General features: G+C 35.1%; 1 protein-coding gene across 6 annotated transcripts in view; it reads right to left on the reverse strand.

Annotated features, from left to right (window-relative positions):
- The window catches only part of KCNK2 (potassium two pore domain channel subfamily K member 2), a 165,073-nt gene that overhangs the window by 26,979 nt on the left and 110,474 nt on the right, over positions 1 to 27,620 (reverse strand). For all 6 annotated transcript variants that reach the window (XM_019738111.3, XM_088801641.1, XM_019738112.3 and 3 more), the window contains 3 exons: positions 23,153 to 23,313; positions 20,507 to 20,693; positions 9,083 to 9,222 (listed from right to left, as the gene is read on the reverse strand). In XM_019738111.3, the coding sequence (XP_019593670.1) occupies positions 9,083 to 9,222; positions 20,507 to 20,693; positions 23,153 to 23,313 (488 nt within the window). The remainder of the gene's footprint in view (positions 1 to 9,082; positions 9,223 to 20,506; positions 20,694 to 23,152; positions 23,314 to 27,620) is intronic.

The following is a 27,620-nucleotide window of genomic DNA, read 5'->3' on the forward strand; positions in this document are numbered from 1 at the left end:
GATTTGGGACACTACTTGAAACTATTTGTTTTCCAAAACTCATGAGGAAAAGGAACAAGCATTTAGTAAACATTTAGCTACATCCCACCCTCTACTCACTGCATCTTCACAGCAGCCTCCTAAAGGAGGTTACATTTCATTTTATAAGAAAATGGAGACTCAGAAAGAGTAGGTATTTTGGTGAAGTTCGCAGAGCTAGTAAATAGTTAAGATGGAATTAGATCTCAGTTCTGTGGGCTCCAAAGCTCAAGCACTTTTTAGATATCGTATAAGTCATTTCTATTCATTTAAAAGAATGCTAAGACTTTAGGTTTCAAGGTTCACTGATCTACATGGGAACACAATTAGTGACCAAACTAAATGCATAAAGCTCTTCTCTGTAGCTGCGTAGTAACAGATGGGTCAGATTCATGTACTTGTTTTTAATGTGTTGATATTACCTACGTACAAAATATAAAGAAGAGAAGAACAACGATAGCAACATGCAACTATCTGAGCACTTGGAAGGCAGCATAACAAAAAGGCTAGCAAGTCTGGGGCAAGGAGTCAAGCCATCTGGAGTGATTACAGATTCTGCCACTTACTAGCTATAAAGCTTAAGCAAATCACCTCACCTCCCTGGGTGTCAGTTTCCTTATTAGCAATTATTATTTGACAGCTGAGTACTTTATCATGATCTCATTGAATATTTAAAAAACACATAAAGTATATTCTAGAAGACAAGAATTTCTATTTTCACCACTCTCAACTCCTATTTTAGTTTTTGACATATATTTTGACTTGTAAAGAACTTCCTAACATTAGACCCACAAAGTCTCATAGTAGGCAACATAATACTGCGACCAGAGACATCATTTGAGGTCTTGGATCGACAGAAAGGACTGTTCATAAAATTCACTTAGAAATTGGACATGCACTAGTGTGTGAGAGTTACTCTTGTCTCCAAGCATAATTTAAGTCTTACATTGTTATTTTTCCTTTTATGTTTATTCTACTTTCTAACTCCCCATTTACTAAATAAGTCATAACTTGCTGAGCCGAGTCTGGGACTGGAAAGAAAAGGAACGTCCTCCTTGGCATGCCTAAGCAGAACCAAAGAGAGACCAGAAGATGAATCTCAACGTCTGATTGCTCTGATCTGTCCCCCATAGCATAGTGAGGGACGCCTCCATCCTCACTGGATAGAAAAGAAGGGCCCTTTACATATGCCTTATTTTTAATAGCCCATAGTGATACTGCTTGCCTGTCTTTTACTTTCTTCTTACTTTGTGGCCAAAAAAGAGTTCTATGCATTCAAACATAAGCTTGAGAAATCTTATGACCATTGTATATTGTGCCCATAATCTAACTTCATTTATAATTATTTTAGCGTCTCAACAAGAAAATATGCCCCTCCCAAAAAAATACCAAGAAAAAATGTGAACTAAATAGTAATGTCCCCTCTCTCAAATATGTTACAAATCAAAGCAATAACTCTAAAGCCTGATGTGCTGTCTGAAGATTAAAGAAAGGGAGGGAGGGAGGGAGGGAAAAAGGGAGGGAAGGAAATGGAAAAGTTAAAAGCAGGATATTTTAAGAACTAATCAAAGACTAAGTGCCTTCTTATTCAAAACTCCTTTTTCCGTGTCTAGAAGAAAAGTAAAAGCAAATATTATGAAGATCAATAAGGAAATGCACCACCTATGTAGACCTTCTGATACAGAGATCACGCTCCAACTACCACAGGTGACGTTACTCCCAGAACATAATATAGTGCTCATCATACAGTAGTTAGCAAATGTCTTTTTAATGAATAAATAAATGAATGACTTAGGAATGAATTATACCTTAATCTCCTAAGAAATAAATCTTCAAATAACAAATAAGTCTTCAATAGGTGAATTCTTCTAGACTCACAACTTCCATTGTCATGTATGCCGTGATGAACCCCCAAACTACCCCTCTAACTCCCAACCTTCCTACATTCCAGGCTTGCATATCCAATCATCTACATGTGAATTAGCCATCTGGATGTCCAACACATCCATCAATCACAGCATGACCAAAATAACATTCTTATTCCTCCCATCTACTCAGAATCTCTCATTTCCCTGCGTTTCATGTTCCCTCCAAAACTAGAATCATAAATGTCATCAAGTAGAGACCAGAAGATGAATCTCACTTTACCTCCCTGTGAGTCAGTTTCCTTATTAGCAATTATTTACTGCCTACAGTTATCGGATTACCAAATCCTATTCCTTCTATCCCCAAATAATTTTGAAATCCCTACTTTTATCTCTATCCCACTGCTACCATAGACCCTTATTCTATGCAATAACCCTGCAGTAATCTCTCCCAATTGATTTCCTGCATCCAGTTTTGTTTCTAACTCATCTTCTTCACTGTTGACAAGATTATTCATTCCCCTTACTTAAAATTCTTCAATGGCTCCCTAAACTTTTCAGAATGAAGTCTAACTTATTTCAAATGGCATCTAAAGCCTTTCATATTAAAAGCACTTCTCCCATAAGAAATAATGATAAAGTGAACCATAGCACGGCCCAGGCCACAACTGCTCTTTAACTGCATATCCCCGGACAAGAAAAAGCGCCTCCAAATCCCAGCTCTGTCACAGGAGGGAGGCATCACCCCCCACCGAGTGAAGTTAGGAGAAGACCAAACGCTCTCACCAGGTAACCAGCAGAAGAAAATTATGTCCCTCCATATTCTCAGGTTCCTTCATAACACTGGAGCCAAATAAAAGTTCCAGAGGCAGTCTTTCAAGGCTTCTTGGCACTAGAGCTTTCCAATCAATAGGAGTTCTTAATATAAGTCCAAGTTCCTAAAGTGAGCAATTCATTTGCTTGACCACCTCTAGAGACTAAGGAAATGATAGGGGTAAAGAAGTGATGCCTGGCTGTCCACTCACTATGGCCGGCTGTAGTGCCCCCTGGCCTGACAACACTGGACTGCTGTGGTAGGGGCTGTGGTGGTGTTTGTGTCACGTATGGACAGGAACATTCCAGACACTGTGGTATGTAGAACTTTATAGAAATACCGGTCTTTCACATTCAAGGAATGTAAACAGTGGCAAACTGAACTATGTCTGTGCATAATAAGGAGGTAAAATGCCCTGCTTGCTTAGGAACTTACCTTCTGAATTTTGTGGACACACATTTTGATCACACCTGCCTGAGGTATCAGTATTATTGTATTATCCAGAATACGTCAAAAATGTTTATTTCCTAAATGGAAACATCATTTCTTGAGAAGAGGGTACATGGCTTCATGGAAAAGGATTCTTAGTCATACCAATTCTTACTGTTGGACATGTGCCTTTCCTTCATTAGAGCTTAAAAACATAATGAAACACTCACTTTTACAGGAACGTGTTTGCCTCCATGGAAAAATTCTTAAGGTCATTATTATCATCCTTGAGGAACGAAGATCAACTGTAATTTATGTGATGCTTCTGAAACAATGCAGTGTGTTGTTCTAACTAACAATTTCCTCTTCAAATATTTCAGGTAGATTAACTGTACCAACATGTTTTGTTTCAGCATGTTCATCAAACGCTATTTTTCCTTACTTCTAAACATATTTTCATTAAAATTAGTCTTCATTGGAAACAAAATATACTTTAACACACACACAAAAACAGAAATAAGGTTATACATCATTATAGCTATATGTTTATACTTAACCAACATGGTTTAAGGAGATTTGTTTTTTAGAAAATCATGTAAGACTGGAGTTTATCATTAGCCAAAATCTTTTCATTCAAGGAAAGCATGTGTTTTAGTATTATCATTGGGAAATTTGATGCTATATATTATTTTGTACTTTTATATTCTGTATAGTTACATTTTTTTAATAGAGAAGATTCTAAGTTATCTAAAATATTTACCATTTTTATTTATCAAAATTAAAAATGAGAAACAACCTTGTTGCTTCTGAACTCAGGAAATTTTTAAAACTTTGGAATACCTGGAATGCCTTAGGTACAGAAGGTAAGGAATGCATAGTGAACAGTCACTGGGTATGGTCCATCTTTGTAAAGATGACAACTAAAGTGCATTTAGTGGGTTTTTATTAAATTATGCCCTTTAGTGAGTTATTTCAAAACTAAAATTATCTAATAATCTTTTCTCCATTACTGTAGAGATTCTAGTAGTATTTCATTTATAAAGACTCTGACCATGATAATCTATAGCTAAATTATCAATTGACTTTCCTTTTCTTTCTTCACATTCTCTGTTGAATGTGTGACCCACTGTTGTCATTTTCCTAGACTGCGTTATAAATGAGAAAACAACACACACATCTGCTCAAGTCCATTTGACAGTTCCATTGCAACTGACCCAACTGTCTGGAGCAGCTGCAGCTCCAGAGGCATCACAGAAACTTGCTCTAGGCCTTTACTCACATGAGCTTTCTACAGATGCAGTCACCAGAAAGGACATGTTACTCACAAAGCTTAGAAGCCAAAAGAAAACAAAAAATAGTTTACTACAATGATACATCTCATAATTACGGTTGAGAATCATGAAGATCACTCATACTCGTAGGTAGGCACATGAACTTGTTTTTCATATTCAATAAATCAATTAATGTAGATGTTTAAATGTATTTGAAAGAATGGTGTTATGGCCTGAATTGTACCCTGCAAAAACTCATATGTTGAAGCACTGATGTGACTATATTTGGACACAGGGCTTTAAAGGAGGTAACAAAGTCATAAGGGTGGAGTCCTAATCCAGAAGCACTGGTGTCCTCATAAGAAGAGAAAAGCCACGAGAGCTTGCTCTCTCTCCATGCATGTGCACAGAGAAAAAGCCATGTGGGGACAGCAAGAAGGCACCATCTGCAAGCTGTAGAGAGAGACCTCACCATAAACCAACCTGCTGGCACCTCCAGCCCCCTGATTTGTGAAAAAATAAAATTTTATAAAAGGCATCCAAATTGGAAAGGAATAAATAAAACTGTCATTATTTGCAGATGATATGATACTGTATATAGAGAACTCTAAAGATTCCACCAAAAAACTGTTAGAACTGATAAACAAATTCAGTAAAGGAGCAGAATACAAAATTAATATTCAGAATCAGTTGCATTTTTATAAACCAATAAAAAAATTATCAAAAAGAGAAATTAAGAAAACAATCCTATTTACAATTGCACCAAAAAATGAAATATCTACAATAAATTGAACCGAGGAGGTAAAAGATCTATACTCAGAAAATTAGAAGACATTGAAGAAATAAACTGAAGAAAATACAAACAAATGGCAACATATATCATGTTCATGGATAGGAAGAATTAACAATTGTTAAAATGTCCATACTATCCAAAGCAATCTCCAGATTCAGTGCAATCTCTATCAAAATACCAATGGCATTTTTCACAGAACTAGAACATATCTTAAAATTTACATGGAACCACAAAAGACCCCAAATAGCCACGGCAATCTTGAGAAAGTAGAACAAAGTAGGAGGTATCACACTACCTGATATCAAATTATACTAGAAGGCCATAGTAATCAAAACTGGCATAAAAAAATAGAAACACAGATCAATGGAAGAATAGATAGCCCAGAAATAAACCCAACACTACATAGTCAGTTGATTTATGAAAAAGGAGGCAAGAATACACAATGAGATAAAGACAGTCTACTCAATAAATGGTGTTGAGAAAACTGGACAGATACATGCAAAAAAAGAAATGAAACTGGACCACCTTCTTAAACCATATACAAGAACAAACTCGAAGTGGATGAAAGACTTAAATGTAAGACCTGAAATCATAAAGCTCCTAGAAAAAAACATGGGCAGTAAACTCTCTGACATTGATCTTAGTAGTATTTTTTTCTGATACACCTCCTCAGACAAGGGAAACAAAAGAAAAATAAACAAATGGGACTACATCAAACTAAAAAGTTTTTGCACAGCAAAGGAAATCAACAAAATATAAAGACAGCCTATTGAATGGGAGAAGATATTTGCCAATGACACATCCAATAAGGAGTTAATATCCAAAATTTATAAATAACTCATGCAACTTAACACCAAAAAAATAAACAATCCAACTAAGAAGTAGGCAGAGGACCTGAATAGACATTTCTCCTAAAGGACATATGGCCAACAGACAATGTATAAAAAGATATTCAATGTCACTAATCATCAGAGAAATGCAAATTAAAACCACAATGAGCTATCACTTTTCATCTGTCAGAATGGCTATCATTAATAAATCAACAAACAACAAGTCTTGGCGAGGATGTGAAGAAAAGGGAACCCTCATGTTGGTGGGATTGCAAATTTGTGCGGTCACTATGGAAAACAGTCTGGAGGTTCCTCAAAAAAAATTAAAAACAGAACTACCTTATGACCCAGCAATTCTACTTCTGGGTATTTATCCAAAGAAATCCAAAACACTAATTCAGAAAGATATATGCATCCCTATGTTCACTGAGGTGCTAAATAGCCAAGATATGGAAGCAACCTAAGTGCCCATCAATAGATGATTGGATAAAGAAGATGTGGTACATATATACAATGGAGTATTACTTGGCTATAAAAATAAATAAAATCTTACCATTTTTGACGACATGGATGGATCTAGAGAGTATTATGTTAACTGAAATAAGTCAATCAGAGAAAGACAAATACCATACGATTTCACTTCTATGTGGAATGTAAAGAACAAAAGAAGCAAACAAACAAAACAGAAACAAACTCATAGATACAGAGAATAAACTGATGGTTGCCAGATGGGAGAAGGGTTGGAAGGTTTGGTGAAAAAGGGGAAGGGATTAAGAAGTACAAATTTGTAATTACAAAGTAGTCACAGGGATGTAAAGTACATCATAGAGAATATAGTCAATAATATGATAATAGCTATATATAGTGCCAGGTAGGTACTAGATTAATTGGGGGATCACTTTGTAAATTATATAAACATGTAACCACGATGCTGTACCCTTAAAACTAATATAAAATAATATTGAATATCAACTGTAATTGAAAAAAGAAATATAAATTTTAAAAATATTTTTTAATAAAAATAAAATAAGTGTCTGTTATTTAAGCCCCCCAGTCTGTGGTGTTTCGTTATGGCCGCCTGAGCAGACTAATACAGATAATTACCTCATTACTCTGGAAAAGTGTGCTAATGCTTTGTACCAGCTAGTCCTCTCCCAAAAAGCACTTGTTTTTAATAATACAGCTTTTTAAACTTTAATCAAATATTCTTTAGTATTTAATCAAATATACCAATGTCATAAATTTTCCCCTTGTTCTATATGTGTCTTAGTGGCTTTCACACTTTTTAACTGTGATTCATACGCATGTATGTATATATTATATAGAATGTTCATAGTATATGTGTATGTGCATATATATATATTTATATTTCACGAAACAATTCTTTTCTTAACTATCTAACTTTAAGAAATATGTTCTGGTCAATTCTATGTTATTTTTTTAAAAAATGCCTGTGTGTGCTTTTAAAAATTCATTCGAAAGAAAGGCAGTTTGAGGCTAGATGTTGGAGAAGTTTTCTTTTTAGCTATGTCATCCAAAACATTTCCTATTTACAAAAATATCTTTTTATTCCCTTAGCATCTCAAGATCCTTAAATGTACATTGAAGTGAAAATAACCACATTTTTCCTCGATCACCCCTCTCTCTCCATCCTTTTCTCCCTCCCTCCTCTCTCTCTCTCTCTCTCTCTCTCTCTCTCTCTCTCTCTCTCTCTCTCTCTCTCACACACACACACACACACACACACACACACACACACAAACACACACACAATGATCCTAAGCTTGAGGCAAATCAGTTGGGGTCCTGGTCGAAGCAGAACTTTTCACATGATTTAAATTAGAATGTCAAGCATATTGTCTTGCTGATTTGTGTATAATAAAAAGATTTTGGTTTTTACAGTGCAGTTAAGATATAGATTAATGCATACAGACTGAATACATGAATTCGCAATTGAGAAATATGGTATCCATGAAGGGAAATGCTGGATAACTTACACTCTTTCTAATTACCATAGGCACCTTGGGTATTAATACAAAATTGTATGACTTGAATTTCAAATAAAATATTTGTAGAGAGAAATTAATTTTATAATTTCCCATCTTATTCTATTACTTTTGGGTATGTTTAAAAAACACTGCCTGTTATATCAATCAAAGATTTTGATACTGGTGTCTCTTGGTCTATGAACACCAGATAACGAAATGGAAGGAATAATTAAAGGAAGATAATGGGTACTATAGGTGCAGGTTTTACAGATTTGTCGCTTTCTGAAAAAATTAGTAAGGTTGGCTAAGACTCAGAAGCAAAAAACACAGAATTCATAACAAAATGCTACTCCGTCAAACTCAAACTAATAGTACTTCTAGAAATCAAAATTTAATTCCCAAACTATAAAATTTCACAATCAAGATTTAAATTTCAAATTTTCTAAAACATCATAGGTCAAAATTCTAATGTTTATTTCTATATATAAAGTTGTTCAAAATAGGTCCAAGGATACTTTTGAGCAACTGAAAACTATATAAGGACTTTGACGATAATGTATACAGCTTTGGAGTGTGTGCACACATGTACACTTGCACACATTTATGCAGACATAACAAAAAAGGAAATAATTGAATACAGTAAGAAAAATTCAGTATTACATAATATATTCACTTTTTCATGTCACTGATATCTTGACACAATATTTTCTATTGTATTTTCTGTTCTGGCATAAAATTCACTTTGTTCCTTTGAGGAAAAAGAGAAATGAAACAAAAGAAAGAAAAAAAAGAAAGAATGAAGGAAACATTCTTAATTACATCTGTTTTCATTCCAAATTACCCTCAGCACGTAGATAGCATCTGGCACGTGGAAGTATTTAGTGTTTGTTAAGTGAATGAATCATAATCCATGATAGCCTCACACAGCAAATTCACACCAAACATAAATATTAAAAAATTTGAGCAACACTTAAATCTTTGAAAATATATATGTAAAAAAAAAAAAAATTTTTTTTAGAAACCTTTACTGAATTAGTTAAATGGAAGTGTTTTTGCAAACTTCTCAGCTCTCACCTCTTCCTTCGTCTTTTTTGATATCACTCGGAGCCAGTCTCCAATCATGCTCAGGACAGCAGCAAAGTAAGCGAGTCCAACAAGGATCCAAAACCACACGACGGGCTTGTAGAAGTCTAGATATTCAATGTCAGATCCACCTGTGAGGGAAACAAACAAACAAACAAAACAATGGAAATGACTTCAAATTCATAAAAGTTAATATAGATATTTGCTGAAATTATCAACTGAATTTTGGCTTGTAAAACAGAGCAATCTTCTTGTTCATTGATCCATGTTATTTTTTTTTCATACGGAATTCCTGGTTTTCCTTCATGTAATCCTCATCTATTTTGCAAGAACCAGTTGAACACATTTTTCTTAATGAGGCATTTCATTACTTCTCCAGGTCATGATGGTGTTTTCTTGTTTCATGTTTCTTTCTTACTTATTACAACACGTCTTATAATTAAGTCTAGTGCTTAACTGTTTCATGTGTACTAGTTTCTCTTTCCACCTCTGTTGTAACAAGTAGAAGACAAAGATGTCACTTTTTTTGGTATGCATTTAACTTAATATATTTACGTTACTGCCAATCAATTCATGTTAACCCATCAATACATGCTAACCAATCAATTCAGTGCCAGCCTGGACAGAGAGTGGTTCATATTTTAAAATCATCAATACAATGGATTGATAACAAATGCCAGAGACAATAACTTGGTGGGTCTAATTTGAACCAATAATAATTTGCAGGTGAGACTGTCATTCATTATTCTCAGACTTTCAGAGGAATTCCCATTTTTGTCATAAATTTAAATCCCTAGTCCTTTAGAAAAAAATTGGCAAAGGAACTCTTTTACTTTAATTGTTACTTCTTCAGCCATTTGGTACAGTAACCGCACCTATGAGAATTTGAATGCATTCAGCACATCCCTACTTCAGCACATACTAATGGGTCACTTATTAAATCCCAAACATTGAACAGTTACTTTTTTTTCCCACAAGAAAGAGAAACAAGTCTCTCTTGAGAAATGCATAATTTAGCCTGTGAAAGCCTCATACAGACAAGTAACCATAATGCAGTATATCCACTGAGAGTGAAAGAGAATAAAATAGTGCTAGGAGAGGACACAGAAGAAATGATTTTTTACTTCTGGAAGGGGGAAGGTGAGAAGAGAGAAAATGAGTCTTAAATAATGAGGACTAACACAGAGAAAAGTTCAGTGTGAAAATATAGGGCATAGTCAAAGGACTTTCAAGTAGTGGCTAAGGCTACATATGGATGGGCGCCAAGGAGTAGATGGGTAGAAGACAAGAAAAAGTAAACTGTGTCAGGTTGTGAGGACTTGTTTCTAACACCGGGAGGTAGGTACAATTTCATGGACAGATAAATCCTCGATTCATGTTTGACTACACGTGCAGAAAGATCTAGTGGCAGGAAAGGAAGGATTGACAGGGAAGCCCCAAGATAAATTTTTGTTTTGAACAAGCTAAGAAATTATTGTGCCTGAGTCAGGGCTGGAATGGAAAGAAGAAGCATTTTAGAGGGAGAATCAACAGGGATTAATGACCAATTAGTTGGTGTGATGAGTGAAAGGAAGGTTCTAAGATGACCAGAGACCTTCACTTGGGAGATGGTGTTAGCAACAGGAAACACAGAGAAAGGAATAGGGATTTAATAAGTGACCCATTAATATGTGCTGAAGTAGGGATGTGTTGAATGTATTCAAATTCTCATAGGTGCGGTTACTGTACCAAATGGCTGAAGAAGTAACAATTAGAGTAAAGTAAAAGGGTTCCTTTGCCAATTTTTTTCTAAAGGACTAGGGATTTAAATTTATGACAAAAATGGGAATTCCTCTGAAAGTCTGAGAATAATGAATGACAGTCTCACCTGCAAATTATTATTGGTTCAAATTAGACCCACCAAGTTATTGTCTCTGGCATTTGTTATCAATCCATTGTATTGATGATTTTAAAATATGACAAAAAAAAAAAAAAAAAAAAGAAGGACATGAAAGGTTTGAAATGCTTGAGCTACAAACAGTTGGAGACACCCAGTAGGATCCTTAAGCACAGATCTAATGCTTAACAGGGAAGAACAGGAGAGAAGGGTTTTAGGGTCAACAGCACAGGGGTCATGGAATTACTCAACTCTCAAAAATTCACCCACACAATCGTAAGAACTGCTGATAAATAGCAAGTATGCATTAAAAATCAAATACGAAATTTTGATTATAACATTACTCTGTATAAATGATACTTCCAGTTGCCTGCAATGACATTTTCAAGCATCAAAGGATAAAAGTACAAAGAGACCATTTTTCTATCAGGCAAATAATGTTAATAGACACAACTTCAGCTTTCGTTAGGGACAAATAATGTTAAGAATACAGTTTTCAAAGTAAATAATATCACCTTCAAAATATTGTGAAAATTTTTACCTCGTGCAGTGTTTTTAAAAATGTCATTGCTGGGAAGGATTATGGAGGCTAAATGCATCTCATTACGGTTAAGACTTGGCCCATGGGGGATGTAGCTCTACAAATTCACAGAAGTGACTTAAGAAATGTGTGTGGAAACTTGTTATATGAGAGGCTCACTAGTGAATTCTGTTTTTCAAATGTTTCCATTTCAATAAAACCAAAATGACATTTTTTTCCAAGTACTTTCTCTTTCAAAACCAGAAAATCTTCATCCAAATAGTTGTGACTCACTTAACACTTATATTCACTAAGATGTTGATTTTAGAAGTTAGTTTATGCTCAAGATGACTTTTTATAAGTCTTCTTTCTTATAAACAGGATGTCACAGTTTAAAAAGAGTAAATTAGCTTAATCACTAAAAGGTTTATATTTGGGTAAGATGTTTACCCCACAGGTTTTAGTGGATTCTAAGCCGTGGTTGTGGGGGTGGTGGATGGTGGGCAATGCTTTCCCATTCTTAATTGATACTCTTAAGATGAAATACCAACAATCAAAAGATCTAGGAAAAACTAATGTATATGAGAGAATTTTTAAACAACTCACAAATCATATTCACTTTCTGATATCTAAGATTTATGAATTAATTTCCACATCATTCAATTCACTTGATCCAAGAATCTTATCCAAATTAAATTATCTGTAATGTTTAGACAACTTGCTAAAAAGAGTGTCGGTTTTGCTTTCAAATTAGGAAACATTCAAAAATTTTCTTGGCTGTTATAAGCATTAATTTTAATCTGGCTACATTCAGGAAACCTGTCCATGGGTCTCTTGCTGGTTAAGAACCTCGGGTAATTTCTCTGTCCTGGATTCACTCTTTAACCCCACATCCAATCAGCCATGCCACCATTTTTTTTGTTTGTTTCTTTCCACAGACTCCTGAGATATGGCCTGCAGGATGCTATAAACCACTCTCGCCTCTTCGGTTCGTCACCCACTTGGCAGGAATAGTCACCTTGTGGCTGTTTTTTTCTTTGTTGCCACCAAAAATATGCACACAAATCCTTTCCATTTTAAGAACTTTTTGGCTCATCATTATAAGAGAGCAGACAGATGGCAATAAAAATAGCAAAGAAGGGTGGAAGTACAAAGGTTTCAGGAATCTTATAAACTTTTCCAAGTAGTTAAAATAAGTCTCTTCCTGACTCTCATATGATATGTGACAGCCTCTTTTAAAGGATGCCATTTTTCTCTGGACTTCTTCTCCCTGATGCTTAAATAAGGAAATCGGCCAGAGCCAAATCGAACCTGGCAGATGAAACTACAGGTACAAAAAAAAAATGTAGCCTGGGGAAGGTTCAGGTTGGCCCTACTGCTCGAAACGCATTCTCTCCACAAATGGGTTTCCTAAACATCGGAGGGAAGTTGCATTCCCAACCCTCACATTTCCACTGACTTAGGACAGGGCTATTAGTAAGACCATTTGTCATAGATTTAAGCTGTATCTCCAGCGGCCTTTATCAGTAATGGAACTGATAATTCAATTGCCATCACTCTCGTGGCCTGTTCAGAATTCAAGAGTGAAAGGCAGTTTACAGGCTCTTGGAAATCCCGACAGTAAGTGTCCCCACTTTGCAATAGAGAAGTCATAGTCTCAGTCGGTAAAATAACACATGTCAGTTCTCTTAGGGAAGGAGGCAGCAGAGCTAGAAGGAAAGCCAGGCCTGCCTGGCTCTGTATCACCAGCGTTTTTCTTTGATCTGGTTATCCACATCACCTATGATCTCAGTTACTGTCCTTCCCCTCATTTAACCACCAGCCTTTTTTGCCCACCCTGCATGGTAGACACCTAGCTAGGGCTGGAAACACTAAATCACACAAGGTGTGCCTCTTCTCTTCAAGAGTCTTACCTAGAAACCAGGTGGGTCTAAAGATAAGTACTATTTTATCAGAAGCCTCTTTACCTTGCTTCTGCCCAATAGTTCCCAGCAGTTTGCCCCATTCTGCTCTAAAGAACTTGAGTGTACAATGCCCTCTCCCCTTAAATTTGATTTTCTTTCCCTGTGATGCTCCTGAATCACAGACTCCATATAAAGAAAAAATAAAATAAGAAGATCTAACCTGGAAATCATCTAGCCGGCCTGGACTAAGGTTATCAAGTCTATGCCCCTTGCCTGGATTTCTAAAACGATACATGTATTATAAAATATAGATAGAGACATAACTTTGTTCTAAAGAAAATGAGGATCATTTCTTGCATCGGTCTATAAGTAATTTAGTTTAGATATTCAAATATTGATGTCAATTTTTTTTAGTTTGTTTGACTCCATTTTTATTAATCAAAGTCACCCTGTCTTCATATGAAGGGAGAAAATAACTTACTTTCTTTTTTTATAGTAAAGCAATTTAACTGAATGAAGTGTTTTCTCTGTGCTTCAAGAACTAAAAGGCTCTTTCAGTAAGGTTGTAAATTCTGTTTTCTTTGTTTACAAATGGAAATATGACTTTATTATTAAACAATAGCTCACCTGCTACGCCAAACTTCTCATGTGCTACTGAGTCAGAAGAGTCAGAAGAGCACAAGGCAAAAAAAAAAAAAAAAAAAAAAAAAGAAAAAGAAACCCAAACAAACAAACAAAACAAAACGGTAACTAAACCTCTCTAGCATTTGAACCTATATTTTGGGATTTTCGATTTCAGCATTCAAGAGGTTGTCCATTTCCTGCTAGGTACTTGTTCTAAAATTAGGGAAACTTCCACTAGAACATCTCATGATCATAACAAAAGAAGAATCAACACATTGTCTCACTCAGTCATCCTTTACGAGGATGGAAATCCACAGTACATAAGATTACCTTTAAATCTCAATATAGAGCAATTTAGAGTCTTTTTCATTAAACTTAGTACAATTTACTGCCTGCCTCCCTCAGCCATAACTATCAATCACTGAATGTTTTCCTTCTCTTATTTTTTTCTCCATATGTTTCTACAATGCTTCTATATGTCCATTCTGAATCCAAGAAGTTAAATAACTTTGGGCTTATCCAGTCTCTAGGACTTCTGAACCGTTTGGGTCAAATCCCATTTAATTAATCATAAAAATAGCTATCAATGCTCTTATGAGTTCTCTGAGAATCACTGGCTAAATCAGGGGTTTACCAGACTCCTTGTAGAATTTTCCTGTATTATCAAACAGAATAACTACCAGGAAGAGAAGAATGTACACCATTAAATTTAATTGTTATTCCTGGATTTAAACCACTCTGTCCCACAGAAATAGGCAATCATCACTAAGTGCTAGGCACAGTACCAAATATACAATATGTGCTCAGTAAATATCTGAATGAACGAATGAATGATTAATATAACACATCTCCCTAGCAGTCACATAAACCCTCTCTTTCCAATCAAAGTAATTTTTCTGAGCCATTGTGATGCTGGAGTCCTGATTGCCCTTCAGTGGACCTCACTCCTCATAAGGTACTTTCCTTGTTATCTGTTGAATTCCTGGGCAATTTTTACTCAGTGATCAGCTCAATCATAGCAATTTTAATAACTGTCTTCTGACATAGTTGCATAGCTTTTAGGTAACATCAGGAACCGTTTTCTACGGGGTCTCTACTAGAACAAGCTGTTTTAAACAAACGAAAAAAAAACAAACCTTGCCATGGTTTTTCAACAGAGATTTATATGTTTTCATGATAAAACCCCTTTCCATTAATTAAGCAAACTCTGAGCACTCCACTCGATGAGTCATGTTTTCAGTTATAAGGGAAAGCAATAGTATAGTTACTAACAACTGCATGTCCAATAATGACTTTCAAAATATAATTCCAAGAAAATTTAATTCTTAATATGAGATATACAAATATATGTTTCCAAGTCAAAATTGTGATGATGAATGGCTGTGAACATTTGTAAAAGTTCAACAAGTGTAAATATACCAGAAGAAGAATCTTACCTGGGAATCTCAAATTGTATTTTGTACATAGAGAAACATAAGGCACTAAGCATAAAGCCTGATTTACCCAATAAGCTTTTAATAACTACAAGTGACATGAAGAAAATTACATTGTTCAACTAAATATACTAAATTTCACTGATCAAAAATCCAAGAAGACATATTTGGATGGCTAAGTAAATTTATGCTCAGATGGAAAATGTGTTTTCATAACATCATCATGAGGATTTCTTAGACTACCTAAATTTTTGGTTTTTACTAGAAAACTAGGTAATGAGAGCTCAGTGCCTTGTGAAACTATCAATTTGCATCTGGCTTTCACTCCTTCGTGTTATCTCTTATAAACTAACCCGGTTTACAAAAAGGAGTATTTCTAAGGACTTCTTTGGGCAGCTTCAAACAATTAGTGGAATTGTGTTCCTTGGCTTGCATAAGCCACTCTGACCCTAACAGTAGCTATTAAAGAAGACACTAGCTTTGAAAAATAATTTTAAATTGTGTTAAATTAGGTAATTAATTTGGCTTGTCTCCAATTTTAAAGATTTGCTAACTATTTTTTTTTTTTGTCTTAATCACGGACTTAGAAGATAAGTTGTAAAAGCAAGCCTGAATAAGTAGAATTCAATCTTCCAAACATTTCCATATAATTAATACTACTTTTCTAGTTTAATGAAGAAGGGCTGATCCTGCTCTCAGTCTATAAGGCAAGCGTGATTTAGCAACTTATTAACGTCAGACTTCTCATCAAATAAAAACTAAAATGACTGAAGTTAAGAAACAGAACACAGGCAATCAACAGTTAATTCTCAAATATAATTTTGCCATTTAACTTATCGCTACAAATTTGACTATAAGTGATTATAGACACTGCTAAAATCAAGTACATGACACTTTGCTAAGTAATATACTTTCTCTCTCATATTTTAGAAAGGGTTATTCTGCCAGCACCACTCTAAGCAATAGGAGCTATTTGTTCATGTATAAAATGAAAGTTGGAGTGGCCCTATGGCCCCCAGGGCTTTTTATTTTAGCTCTAGAACACTGAACACTGGTGAGAGAACAAAAACGGCCATCAAGAAAGAGCAGATACCAATCACTAAGGTAGGCAACCAGCCACTAAAACACATCTTTTGCATAAATATAATATAAAATTAAAGTTTGCTGGGAGAGCTCTTCCTGCAGAAAAAGGACTAAAAGTTGAATTCCTCTGTTCAGTCACATACCTGGAGAAAACCGGACACAATGTCTTTTTGTCTTGACTAGTGGTCTCAATGCTTTTGACTCAATATGGCCAACAGTGAAAAGTTTTTACATGTGCAAATTTAAATATATATTTATTTATGAATTAGAAATCTATTGTACTCTAATATATTATACCATGGACATTATGACGTGTGGAAAATAAAAATTAAGGACTGAAGTTTAAGAATACATGGAAATAGGAGTTGTCCTGTTCTCTTCCCATGGTAGAAAGTCTACCTGTACAGACTTTCTTGCTCATTCCATGGGGATGAACTGTTTCAGAGTTCTCATCGAAAAATGCCACATCATAGCTTGTTGCTCTTGAGATGCTCCTAATAATTACACGAAGGTTACAACCTGCATCCTAAACATTTATACGTCACTTTCCAAAATTTACTCCTTTGCTTTTAATAACACCACAGTTTGAAGACTGTGTTCTTCAAACTTTGTTTTCAAAGAAGTTCAACACAACAGTGTAACTGAACTCCAATCCTAATCAGAAAGGGTTTGCAGGCCTGGGCAGGGCATCAGGCAGTGAGTATGCTTTATAGGACGTACATTATCATTTTCTTTTGAGAGTTATGGCCCGATAGAGAGAGGAGAAGGTTCAAGTTAGAACAATGCCTCTTGCTTTCCCCGGCAAAAATATCAAAATTAGGTGAGATGTCACTATCTGTAGTGACATCTAATAGCATGGTAGAAGGTTCTAAAAAGTCAGCAACTGATATTTCCTGGATGGGGTACTCGCCTAAACTCAATGGGTAATTTTACTTTATAGTCACAAAGTACCCAGAAGCAAAGACTATTTTTCTATTGAACTATGTGACATTCTTTTCCAAGATACTTTAACACACACACACACACACACACACACACACACACACACACACACATTTTCTGTGTTTGCAAAGACTTTAGCGAAGGGCATACATTTCCTACACCACCTTTGCCCCACCGGCCCCCTCATCCGTCTCATTCAAAAACTGCTCCCACAGCACAAGGACCTAGCGTGTAACAATTACAGAACTAGGAACAGGGTTGTAGAGATGAATCAACAAAACTAATGGCGAATTGCCTCTTCTCTATCTTTCTCAGCGTTTGTCACTTTAATCCTATCAAAGACTTTGCTACTTAGCAAAGTGTATTTCGACCATTATTTTTCACTGTTTACTCTGTAAAACGAAAATAATGAATTTAAAGAGGGTTGCAATAAACATCCTAGTACTAATAAAGATGTTTATTAGACTAAATACCTCGCAAATATCATTTTATTACCCTGTTCCTATACAATTCTGTGCCATGACCATGAATTCAGGGTCCACACTGATACACACAACGTATTTTCATTGAACTTCTCTCCTCAGGCATTTGAGAGTGGCTACTAATAGCCCACATGATCTAGCCAGCTTCAGCAAGTTGATCTCTTAAGGTAAGTTCAAAGAAATTTTTTTCATCTTCCACAAAACCATAAAGTAAAAATATTTGTTCTTTTTTTTCCTTTTTTTCTAAGCCAGTTTATACTGTGGTCACAAATATACAGCATTATTTTAGGATTCCACCCACATTTTTTTTTTTTTTTATAATTTTTGTTTTTCTTAGTCTCGCAGACCATAAGGGCCACACACTGGACTGACACAGCCTGCCAACTGTTGAAAATAAGTGCACTGTATTAGATCACTGGAATTTGCCAAGAGAGTAAATATTCTCATTAAAAAAAAGAAGAAATATGTCAGGTAATAGATGTGTTAATTAACTAGATGGTGGGAATCCTTTCACAATGTACATGTGTATCAAATCACCACAATATATACTTTTAATATTTCACAATTTTGTTTGTCAATAAAGCTGAAAAGTAAATAAATAAATAAAAACTAGGCATTACCATAAAAAATTAAAAATTAAATTTAAAAGTACATGCAATACACAGCTGTTGGCTTGAAAATAGAAGACATATCACCTAACACCTGTATATTCCACAGTTATTATGAGACCTTGTTAATTATATTTATAAAGTGGTACAAGAACCTAAGATTAATATACCACAAGCATAAATTTTATCATCACTGTGTCTCATTTTCTCCTGGATGAATGCACTTTCCACTTCTACTTAAGCCAATTAAACATCTTTGATAAGAGGTAAAAAAATAAGCGTTTTTAGAACAGAAGCTCTTATATGAAACTACAAATGCCTGAGTCTTTTCTCCACATTTTGCTAATTAGAAGACTAAAAGATCTCCATCCAGCAGAGTGATAAGCCCATTCACTCCCCCTTCCCCCCACTCCCCACCCTCGGGGCCTCCATCCAGTACACAGATGTATACACAGTATTTCTAACCAAAAGTAAAGTTTCACTCATGAAAACTTCCCCATCTTCAGGATATTATATGCTCCTCAGAAAGGAAGGCTTTGCCAGTTTAAACTATAATTAATCCATCAATAAAAACATAGAAACTATCAGGCTTCTCTAAGATTTTATAGAACTATAGAACATATTTTCTTTTCTAAAAATATTTAAATAAGAAATTTGGATCAAGAAAGAACAGCAAACAGCCAGAAATCAGAACATTTTCCTAAAACTAAATTATCCTGGTGAGTTTAATTCTGGAAAATTTAACGGCACATTCCTACTATAATGTTCAGCATGTTTTTCTAATACTGCAAACTAAATTTTTTTAAACGGTTTAGATTTTCAGGAGCTGGCCAAAATGATACATGATAGAGCACTGTTACCTTACTTTTATCACTATTATTATAGTTCATTTAAAATTGGAGTTAGAACAATAATAATTGAATAATATAACTGAGAAAGAGAGAGTTGAAATGATAGGAATGTAAGACCTAAGAGCTACAATAATAAAGCAAACAGCAATTAAAATAACATATCTAGAAAAGTAAAATTTAAAAAAATAATTAAAAAATGTGGACACTTTAGCTAAGGTCAAAAATATTATCCTGAGGATTTACAGATGTAAATTAAAGAAGGTAAATATTTTAGAAAAAAATATTTTAAGAAGCTAAGAACATCTACTGAAGTTTGCAGATGTTTTTAAAACCAAGACAGAAAAAGGTCTAGGAAAAAGAGAGCAAAGATCTCAAAATCTCAAATTCTTGCACTGCTAAAAAATTAATAAATAAGAGGTAGGTATTTGTTTCTGAAATTAGGGTGAGAATAAAATTCTCAATAACCAGAAATTTAAATTTATTTCATAAAATAAAAAAGTAAAAGTTTAATGGCACCCTTCTGCTTACCACCACGGTCACAAAATGACTTTTTTTTCTGACTTTGTCACTGTTACAGATTAAATTGTGTCTTCCAAACATTTATGTTGAAGTCCTAACCCCCAGTACTGAAAGTGGCCTTATTTGGGAATAAGTCCTTACAGGTATTGTTAGTTAAGATGAACACATACTGGAGTAGAGTGGGTTTTTAATCCAATATGACTGGTGTCCTTATAAGAAGAGGAAAATTTGGACACAGTGACAGGGACACAGGGGAACGTCATGTGATGATGGCAGCAGAGATGGGAGTGATGCAGCTGCAATCAAAGACAGATGGCTCTCACCAGAAGCTGGAAGGACGCAAGGAAGGATTCTCCTGGAGCCTCACAGCAGTGATGCTCCTGCTGACACCTTGAATTTGAACTTCTGTGAGAGAATGAATTTGTTTTGTTTAAAGCCTCCCATTGTGGTACTTTGTTATGGCAACCGTAGGAAACTAATACGGTCACTGGGTTGTGCTGCAAACCCAGGTGAAAAGTGTAGGAAGGGACACGAGTACTAGGAGGGCAGTGTTGGTGCCAGAAAAAAACATACCTGCCACGTAGTCACCAAATCCAATGGTTGTTAAAGTGATAACCACGAAATAAATGGCGTCCAGAGCACTCCAGCCCTCTATGTGCTTGAATATGATTGCAGGCAGAGCAACGAAGAGCACACAGCCAAACAGTATAAATATGATTGTTGAGATGATGCGAATCTTGGTCTGACTCACATTCCACTTCTAAGAAAGAGAGAAAAAAAGATAGTGAGAGAGAAATTGACTGAGAGTAATTGATCATTGACATGCACCAACCTAGCCTGTATATACTGTTAGCAAATTAGCAGTGAGAATGTTACTTTAGTCCCTTTTACAATTAATTTTCACTTGTCTTTACTTAAAAAAATTGGGTATAACATAAATAACTCAAAACAATCAATGCTAATAATTATACCACTTGACTGTTACATAGTTTTACAACAGGCAAAAAAAAAACTTCAAAAGTAAACTATCTTTACCCGGAAAATATGATTTCAATCATTCTTTGCTGACCTGAACTACTTTTGAAATATTTCTATTCTACAGGCATACAACTGATTGCAGGCTAAACATAATCTAGGAATACATAAAAATGGAGAAAACTGAACCATGATTAAAATATTTACCACTGACAATTGACAAAATTGTTAATTCCATGAAGTCATTTTCCTCTCACGCCTATTACATTTTCCAATGATTATTCAATTGATTAAAGTGTAATATGAACAGACTCAAAGTCCACAGTTGATTCTCCTGTGAACCAGATAAATTTTCTCTGTTCTATGGCCTTAAACTATAAAACTAAACATATCAAAGATGAAATGTAGGCAAATACATGGATGGTGAACACACAATGTGATATACAGATGACGTAATACAGAATTGTGTACTTGAAACCTATGCAATTTTACTAACCATTGTTACCCCATTACATTTTTATTACAAAAATAATAACAAAAATAAAATCTTGACTCAAACAATAAATATATATTGGAAACAAACAAAGAGAACTATAGGCAAGGATAAGTCTTCAACACCCCTAAGCTACGGTTGCCAGCCATATTCTTTCACCTCCTTCTCCTCCTATCAGGAATCTCCACATATGACACATTAAGTGAAGTTTTTACATACAACACTTTATCTCCCGATCTCCATTTGAGATTAATCACCACCTATTTTTCATCTCAAACCGAATCTGTCTTATCTACTGTGAAAATTATAGGTCCCATCCTCACCACAGAAGAATCACTGGATTTTAGAGCTTAAAAATTTTCTCAAGATCTATGAAGCCTTAGAATGGAAAGTGAAAATAAAAGTTCCTCTAGTCCACCATCCTTACGTATCACAGATGTGAAGAAATGAATTCATGTAAAATTCTCAGGACAGTGTTTAGGACCAAACGCTGAATTACGACACTGGCATGTATTCACTACCAGGGTATGTAATTTGTTTTATGTGCTGATGTAGCCGAAGCATGAAAAACACTACCCAGCATCCAGTAGGCACCCAAAACTTTGCTTAATGAATGAATGAACCATTCAACATTATCAAGTTCATGCCACTAATCTGCCTGCTCAATTACTATAAATACAACATAATTTTAATATCAATAGAAGAAAAGTATAATACCGAAAAAAAGGATAAAACTTCTATTTTGGAATAATAGTAAAAATATTTGAGAGTGAACTTTGAACTTAAATATGAAACATAACTAATGGTAAAAACTGGAGCTATAATTTAAACCGAAAAACAATAATTTTATTTTATCACTAGAGTTAAATGTAAAATACTTGGTTGAAATTTTTGTGAAAATATAAAACATTATTAAATAATAAGTAAAATGTATTTGCAATAGTAGTGACAGTAGTAACAAATTATTTATAATCCCACCCTTTAACACATTTTTGCCATAATTTTCTTCAAGAATAGGATAGAAGCTTGTAATCATGCTGATATTATTACTATTTTTCACTTAAAATTCTATTAGAAGCATTTTCATTTCATTTTTTTCTATTGAATATACATGAATAGTCATGAACATTTTCATGTATATTATTTTTGGTTCTACTGTGTTACATCTCGTAGATAAATTTCTATCAATGACATTACTGAATTAAGTTGTCTGATCACCTTTATTGTGTTTTCTATATATTACTATAGTCTTCAGAAAAGGGCTATATAAATTTACATTGCCATCAGCAATGAACAAGGGTAGCACAGCAATTTTTAAATAACAACATACTGTCAGTCATTTACTAGCTATGTTAACCTTTCACGCACATTATCTCTAACTCTAAGAGTAATGCTTCATCATCAGTACCATTATTCACATTACATATATGACAAAATGGAGATTTAAAGGTAAAATGACTAGCTTAAGAGAATATAGCTAGGAAACATACCTGGAATTTGAACCTAGGGCTGTCAGATTTCTACTTTTTTTTCCTGAATATGTTTGGGGGTTTCACATGCACTCATTTATTCATTCAGATAATATAAAACTAACTATAGAGTGAGTTACATGTTAATAGAGGTACCTATAAATTGTTATGGAAAACCTAATAACTGGATGGATGTCTAACTGTACTGAGATAATAGAAAAATTGCAATAGTTTAAAAAATTAAACAATGAACATACGTAGTTAAAAGGCCATCATACTTACAATAAACGTATCTTCCACTTTTGCAATTCCTTTTCCAAATATGGTCCCTAGTTGATCTCCAACTCCAGCCAACAAAAAACCAAAGAGAGGAATTCCCAGTAAGGCATAGATGATACAGAATATTTTCCCCCCTTCTGTGCGTGGTGAGATGTTTCCAAACCCTAAATAAAATAAATCAGTCAATCTATTAATCAGTTGTTTATAAATGATAATTTCAAACATATGACCTCAAGAAATTCAGAAATCCCCAAATACATATAAATTATCAATCATAGATTTCAACTAGCTAAGAATCTCTTTATATTATATAAAATTTTAATGTTTTAATATGCAATATTCTTATAGACAAATATTTCAATAATCTACAAAGTATATCTAATGTTCCAATTCAACTAGGTGATGAAAACTGAGTGGGTAACAATGCAATACAGCAAATATTTAAATTAATTTTACTTCTATCTCTCTTGATACTCTTGTTGACTATAAGGCTTTTGTTGCCATTTACTTAGAAGAGTGTATTGCCTCAATTTAGGACAATTCAAATATCTTTAAATTATTTAAAGATTAAAGTTTAATAGCAACTTTTAAATCTTGCTTTTATTCAAGTATCCACTGAAAATTTAAAATTATTAAACTTTTTTTTTAAAGTTCTGAGGTTTTTGAAGGCTTTCCAATTTTGTGTAAGGATGTCTACTTGCTATGATTAAATCAGTACAACTTTATCCCCTCGCCCCCTTTTTCAGCAACGTCTGTATTCTACGTACAGGTTTGAGGTAAAGAATGCATGTTTCCTACAAGTACACAGAGTACCCTCTTTTGATATGTAATTCTCTCATTGTCTTTCATATTAAACTAATCTGGAATTTTCATTTTCATTTCTTCTTTTACTCAAGAATGTGGATAGATATTTTAGGGTTGGCGTTTTGTTGTTACTTTCTGACTTTATAGTCAAAGAGTATGGCCTATATGACTTTCACTTTCTGGAATCTTTTGAGATTTCTTCGTGGCTTTATAAGAGCCAATTTTTGTATTTGCTTCACTGTTGTTTGCAAATAATATGGATGTTCTATTTGTAGGTTACTAAAAGGGTATATATATCAAAGGGCTTCATACCATCCCCAAAATGCATTCCCGTGTTGGTTCCCTCACAACACATTCTCTGCTTTCAAGCATACTATGGAATTTTTTTCCCATTAGTTTTATATATTTTCTGTCATCTCAATGCAACTTCTTGATGATGTGAGGTAAATGTACACTTATATCAAACAGCTTGTAAGGTAATTCATGTTTGTATCAGACCGGGAATTAGATCTGTGAATTTCACAATGTCTTTTAAGATGTTAAACACTGATCATCTAATAAAAAGTCCACAGGTGTATAGTAAGATATGCAAACATCATGGTTTTTTTTAGAGCATTTTACTTTGAAGTCTAAAATAAACTGATTGAGAGAGAAATCAAGATAACACCCTGTAGAAGTTTGGCAATGTATTATAGGTATTCCTGGATCCATCACTCACTAGATATGTGACCTTGGGCAAATGACTTCCTCATCTGGTAAAAGGGTATATTGTTATTATCATCTGCTTCATGGAGTTGTAAGAACTATGTAAGGTATTACATGAAAGATGCTTAGGAAATTCTATTATTGGTTATTATAATTACTATTGTAAAAGTATTGGTAGAAGCAAAGATTAGCTGATCAATGTATTTAGCCTTATCAGTATGCAAACTATTTAAGAGCCAGATTAATGGGTCACGGTTACACAGTACTCTCCACTATGTTCTGAAATGCTCTGTCAAATGGGGGTGCCATTCTTTAGGAGCAAGGGCAAAAGAGCATGCAGAGAAGAAGGCCACTTCTCACTGTAACAGTTGAAAGGATTGAGTGAGAATGATTATGCTGAAGAAAAGAAGACTAGTGGAAAGAGGCAGATTGCTTTCAACTATTGGAATGATTAAAGCATGGAAAGGAAACAGACCTATCCTGGTGCTCAAGACAAAGAAATAAAGTAATGGGCACAAGCCATAGAAGATGACCTCAAGCTCGGGTAACTGCTGCCAAAATGGAGTAAGTGGCCATAAGAAGCAGGCAGAGGCCAGATAATAACCTGCAGTGCTTGACATTTTGGACTGAGCAGTACCATCCTCTAAGCTACAGTCTATACGCAAATTCTGACATGGTCCTATTAAGGTCCTTTGTAACATTTTTTTTTTCCTGTTTTAGGACCCAGTCCAAGATTATACATTACATTTAACTATAATACTTCTTTAGACTCCTTTAATTACCTTCCTCTATTTTTCATGACTCTGACATTGTTTAAACAATACAAGGCAGTTAATGTTATTTAAATGTGTCTGGTACTCCCTCCCAAATAGATTCAAGTGATACATTTTCGTCGGGAATATCACATCAGTGATACTGGGTCCTTCTCAGGACATCACATCCAGAGGCACATGATGGTTCATCCGACGTGGTAATGTTGCTTTTGAGTCCTTGGTTAAACGTGTGTTCACTAAATTTCTCCACTGAAAACTTACTATTTTGTCCTTTGAAAGTAGTAAGTTATTTAGGAGGAAACACTTTAAGAGTTTGTAAATATCCCATTTCACAAACTTTCCCTGCTTAGTTCCAGTATCTGGAAATAAACAAATATGTAAACAGTTCTAGAAAAGAAAACATGAAGGGAGATGAAGTAATAGGATAGTAATGAGATTATTATTACCTAAAACACCTTGAAAGTGTATTTCATATAAACGAGAATACCTTTTATTTAAAAAATATATATATTAATGTGCTTTGCTATTTTATAGAAGAAAAAGCCCAGAATTACTAGTAGCTCCCAGGGTGGGGAAGAAGGAATCAGAGAAGTGCTAAATGAGGTTCTGTCCACCCACTATCTTGTTCGGACATGTCTTCAGAAACCTCCATGGGTCATAAAAGACCCAGAAATTCCTACATGAGAATGAGGAGGGGCTGAGAGCCCTTCAGTTGGAATGAAAAGCCTTCCATGGTTGGCACTCAAGACCTAGGTTAAACGGACAGGACCATGGGCTCTGATGTAAGGGGTCCCCACATTTAACTCATTTACCTCCCATCTGCTCTTAGCTGCTAAGGCCTTGGAACGCTCTATAGCACAGCAATATGTGCAAAGGACCCATCAGCCAAGTGTGAAACAGGTATAGCAACTTTGTATCAAGGTAATCTGAAGAAGGAAAAAAGGCCATCCGAAAGCTTAAAAAGTCAGGGAATGTTTACTCTGACCTATTTGGGACAGTACACCATTTCCGTACACTATCCAAGAACGGAACTTGATTCTAACATCAATTAGCAGAACACCAAGAACAAGAAGGCCTTGTCAACCCAGCAGGGTGGCCTGTTTTCACATGGGTTCTCTGATTATTCCAAAGAGTCCTGCTAAGATCCAACACTGTTCTTTATTGCCTCTCCAGATGAATAACTATGTAGGCTGAGATAGGGCAGACATCTGAGTTACCTATCTCATTCCACCCCATTTTCTCTTTTTACGTAAGTAGGAGGCCAAATACACTCAGTTTTTTCCATGAGACATAACCTACCTCCAGGAAAGAACAGGGATCAAAAATAAAAGATACAAGTTGTTTTGTTTTTTGTTTTTAATTCTGGCGGTAGCACAGCCATAAATAGGTGCTACTGTTTAAAAAATAAAAGCCTCGCTGTCAGAGGGCTCAAGTCAAAGGGTGTAAGTCAAAAGGGTGTAAGAAACAAGAGCTTCAGAGTCCATCGCTGACTCTGATGAGGCCTGGAGGCCACTGGGGCATCTTTAGAAATGCTGACAGAGGATTTCTTCAGGAAGCTTGTTTACATCACCAATGAAATGGCCCCAAAATTCAAAGAGAATTCTAGATGGAAGGAAATCTACCTTGTATTGGTCAAAAAACAGAGACCAGCCCCATGTGGCAGCTTTGTGCCGCCTTTTTATTATCTCCATAACAAAGTTCTCAGAAGGGAGATAAAGGGAGTGGGAATGAGGCATCCTGATATGGTTCTTCTCTGAGTGTTTCCTGCTTCACCTTCCAAACATGTCTCTTGTCACCATTATGCTGAGCTGTATGGCTGAATCTGTGCCTCAGGATTGGAACCCAGTCACCAGTCCCCAGTGCACACATATGAAGAGTGACCAGCAGTTTTCAGATATAAAGGGTGTGCCCACAGCGCCCCAAACATTTCCTTGGGTGAGAGGAGCAAGTGGCCATTCAGGGGATGGTTCCCCATGTTTTCTCTCCCCTCTTTCCTGTGAAAAATAAGAGTAGACTTCCCTCCACAGATTTAACCGTGTGTCCTAACCAATGAATACACATGGTTAAATGTCTTGCTACTATTAATGGGTTGATGAGCCTCAGATGAAAGGTATCCATTGGCTCTAAGCAATACAGTATACTAAGCTTTTAAAATGTTAATCTTCGTGACTGTCTGCACTTCCTGACCT

This window comes from Rhinolophus sinicus, chromosome 11, assembly GCF_057876585.1.
Source record: "Rhinolophus sinicus isolate RSI-liver-muscle chromosome 11, RSI-T2T, whole genome shotgun sequence".
Classification (NCBI taxonomy): Eukaryota; Metazoa; Chordata; class Mammalia; order Chiroptera; family Rhinolophidae; genus Rhinolophus; species Rhinolophus sinicus.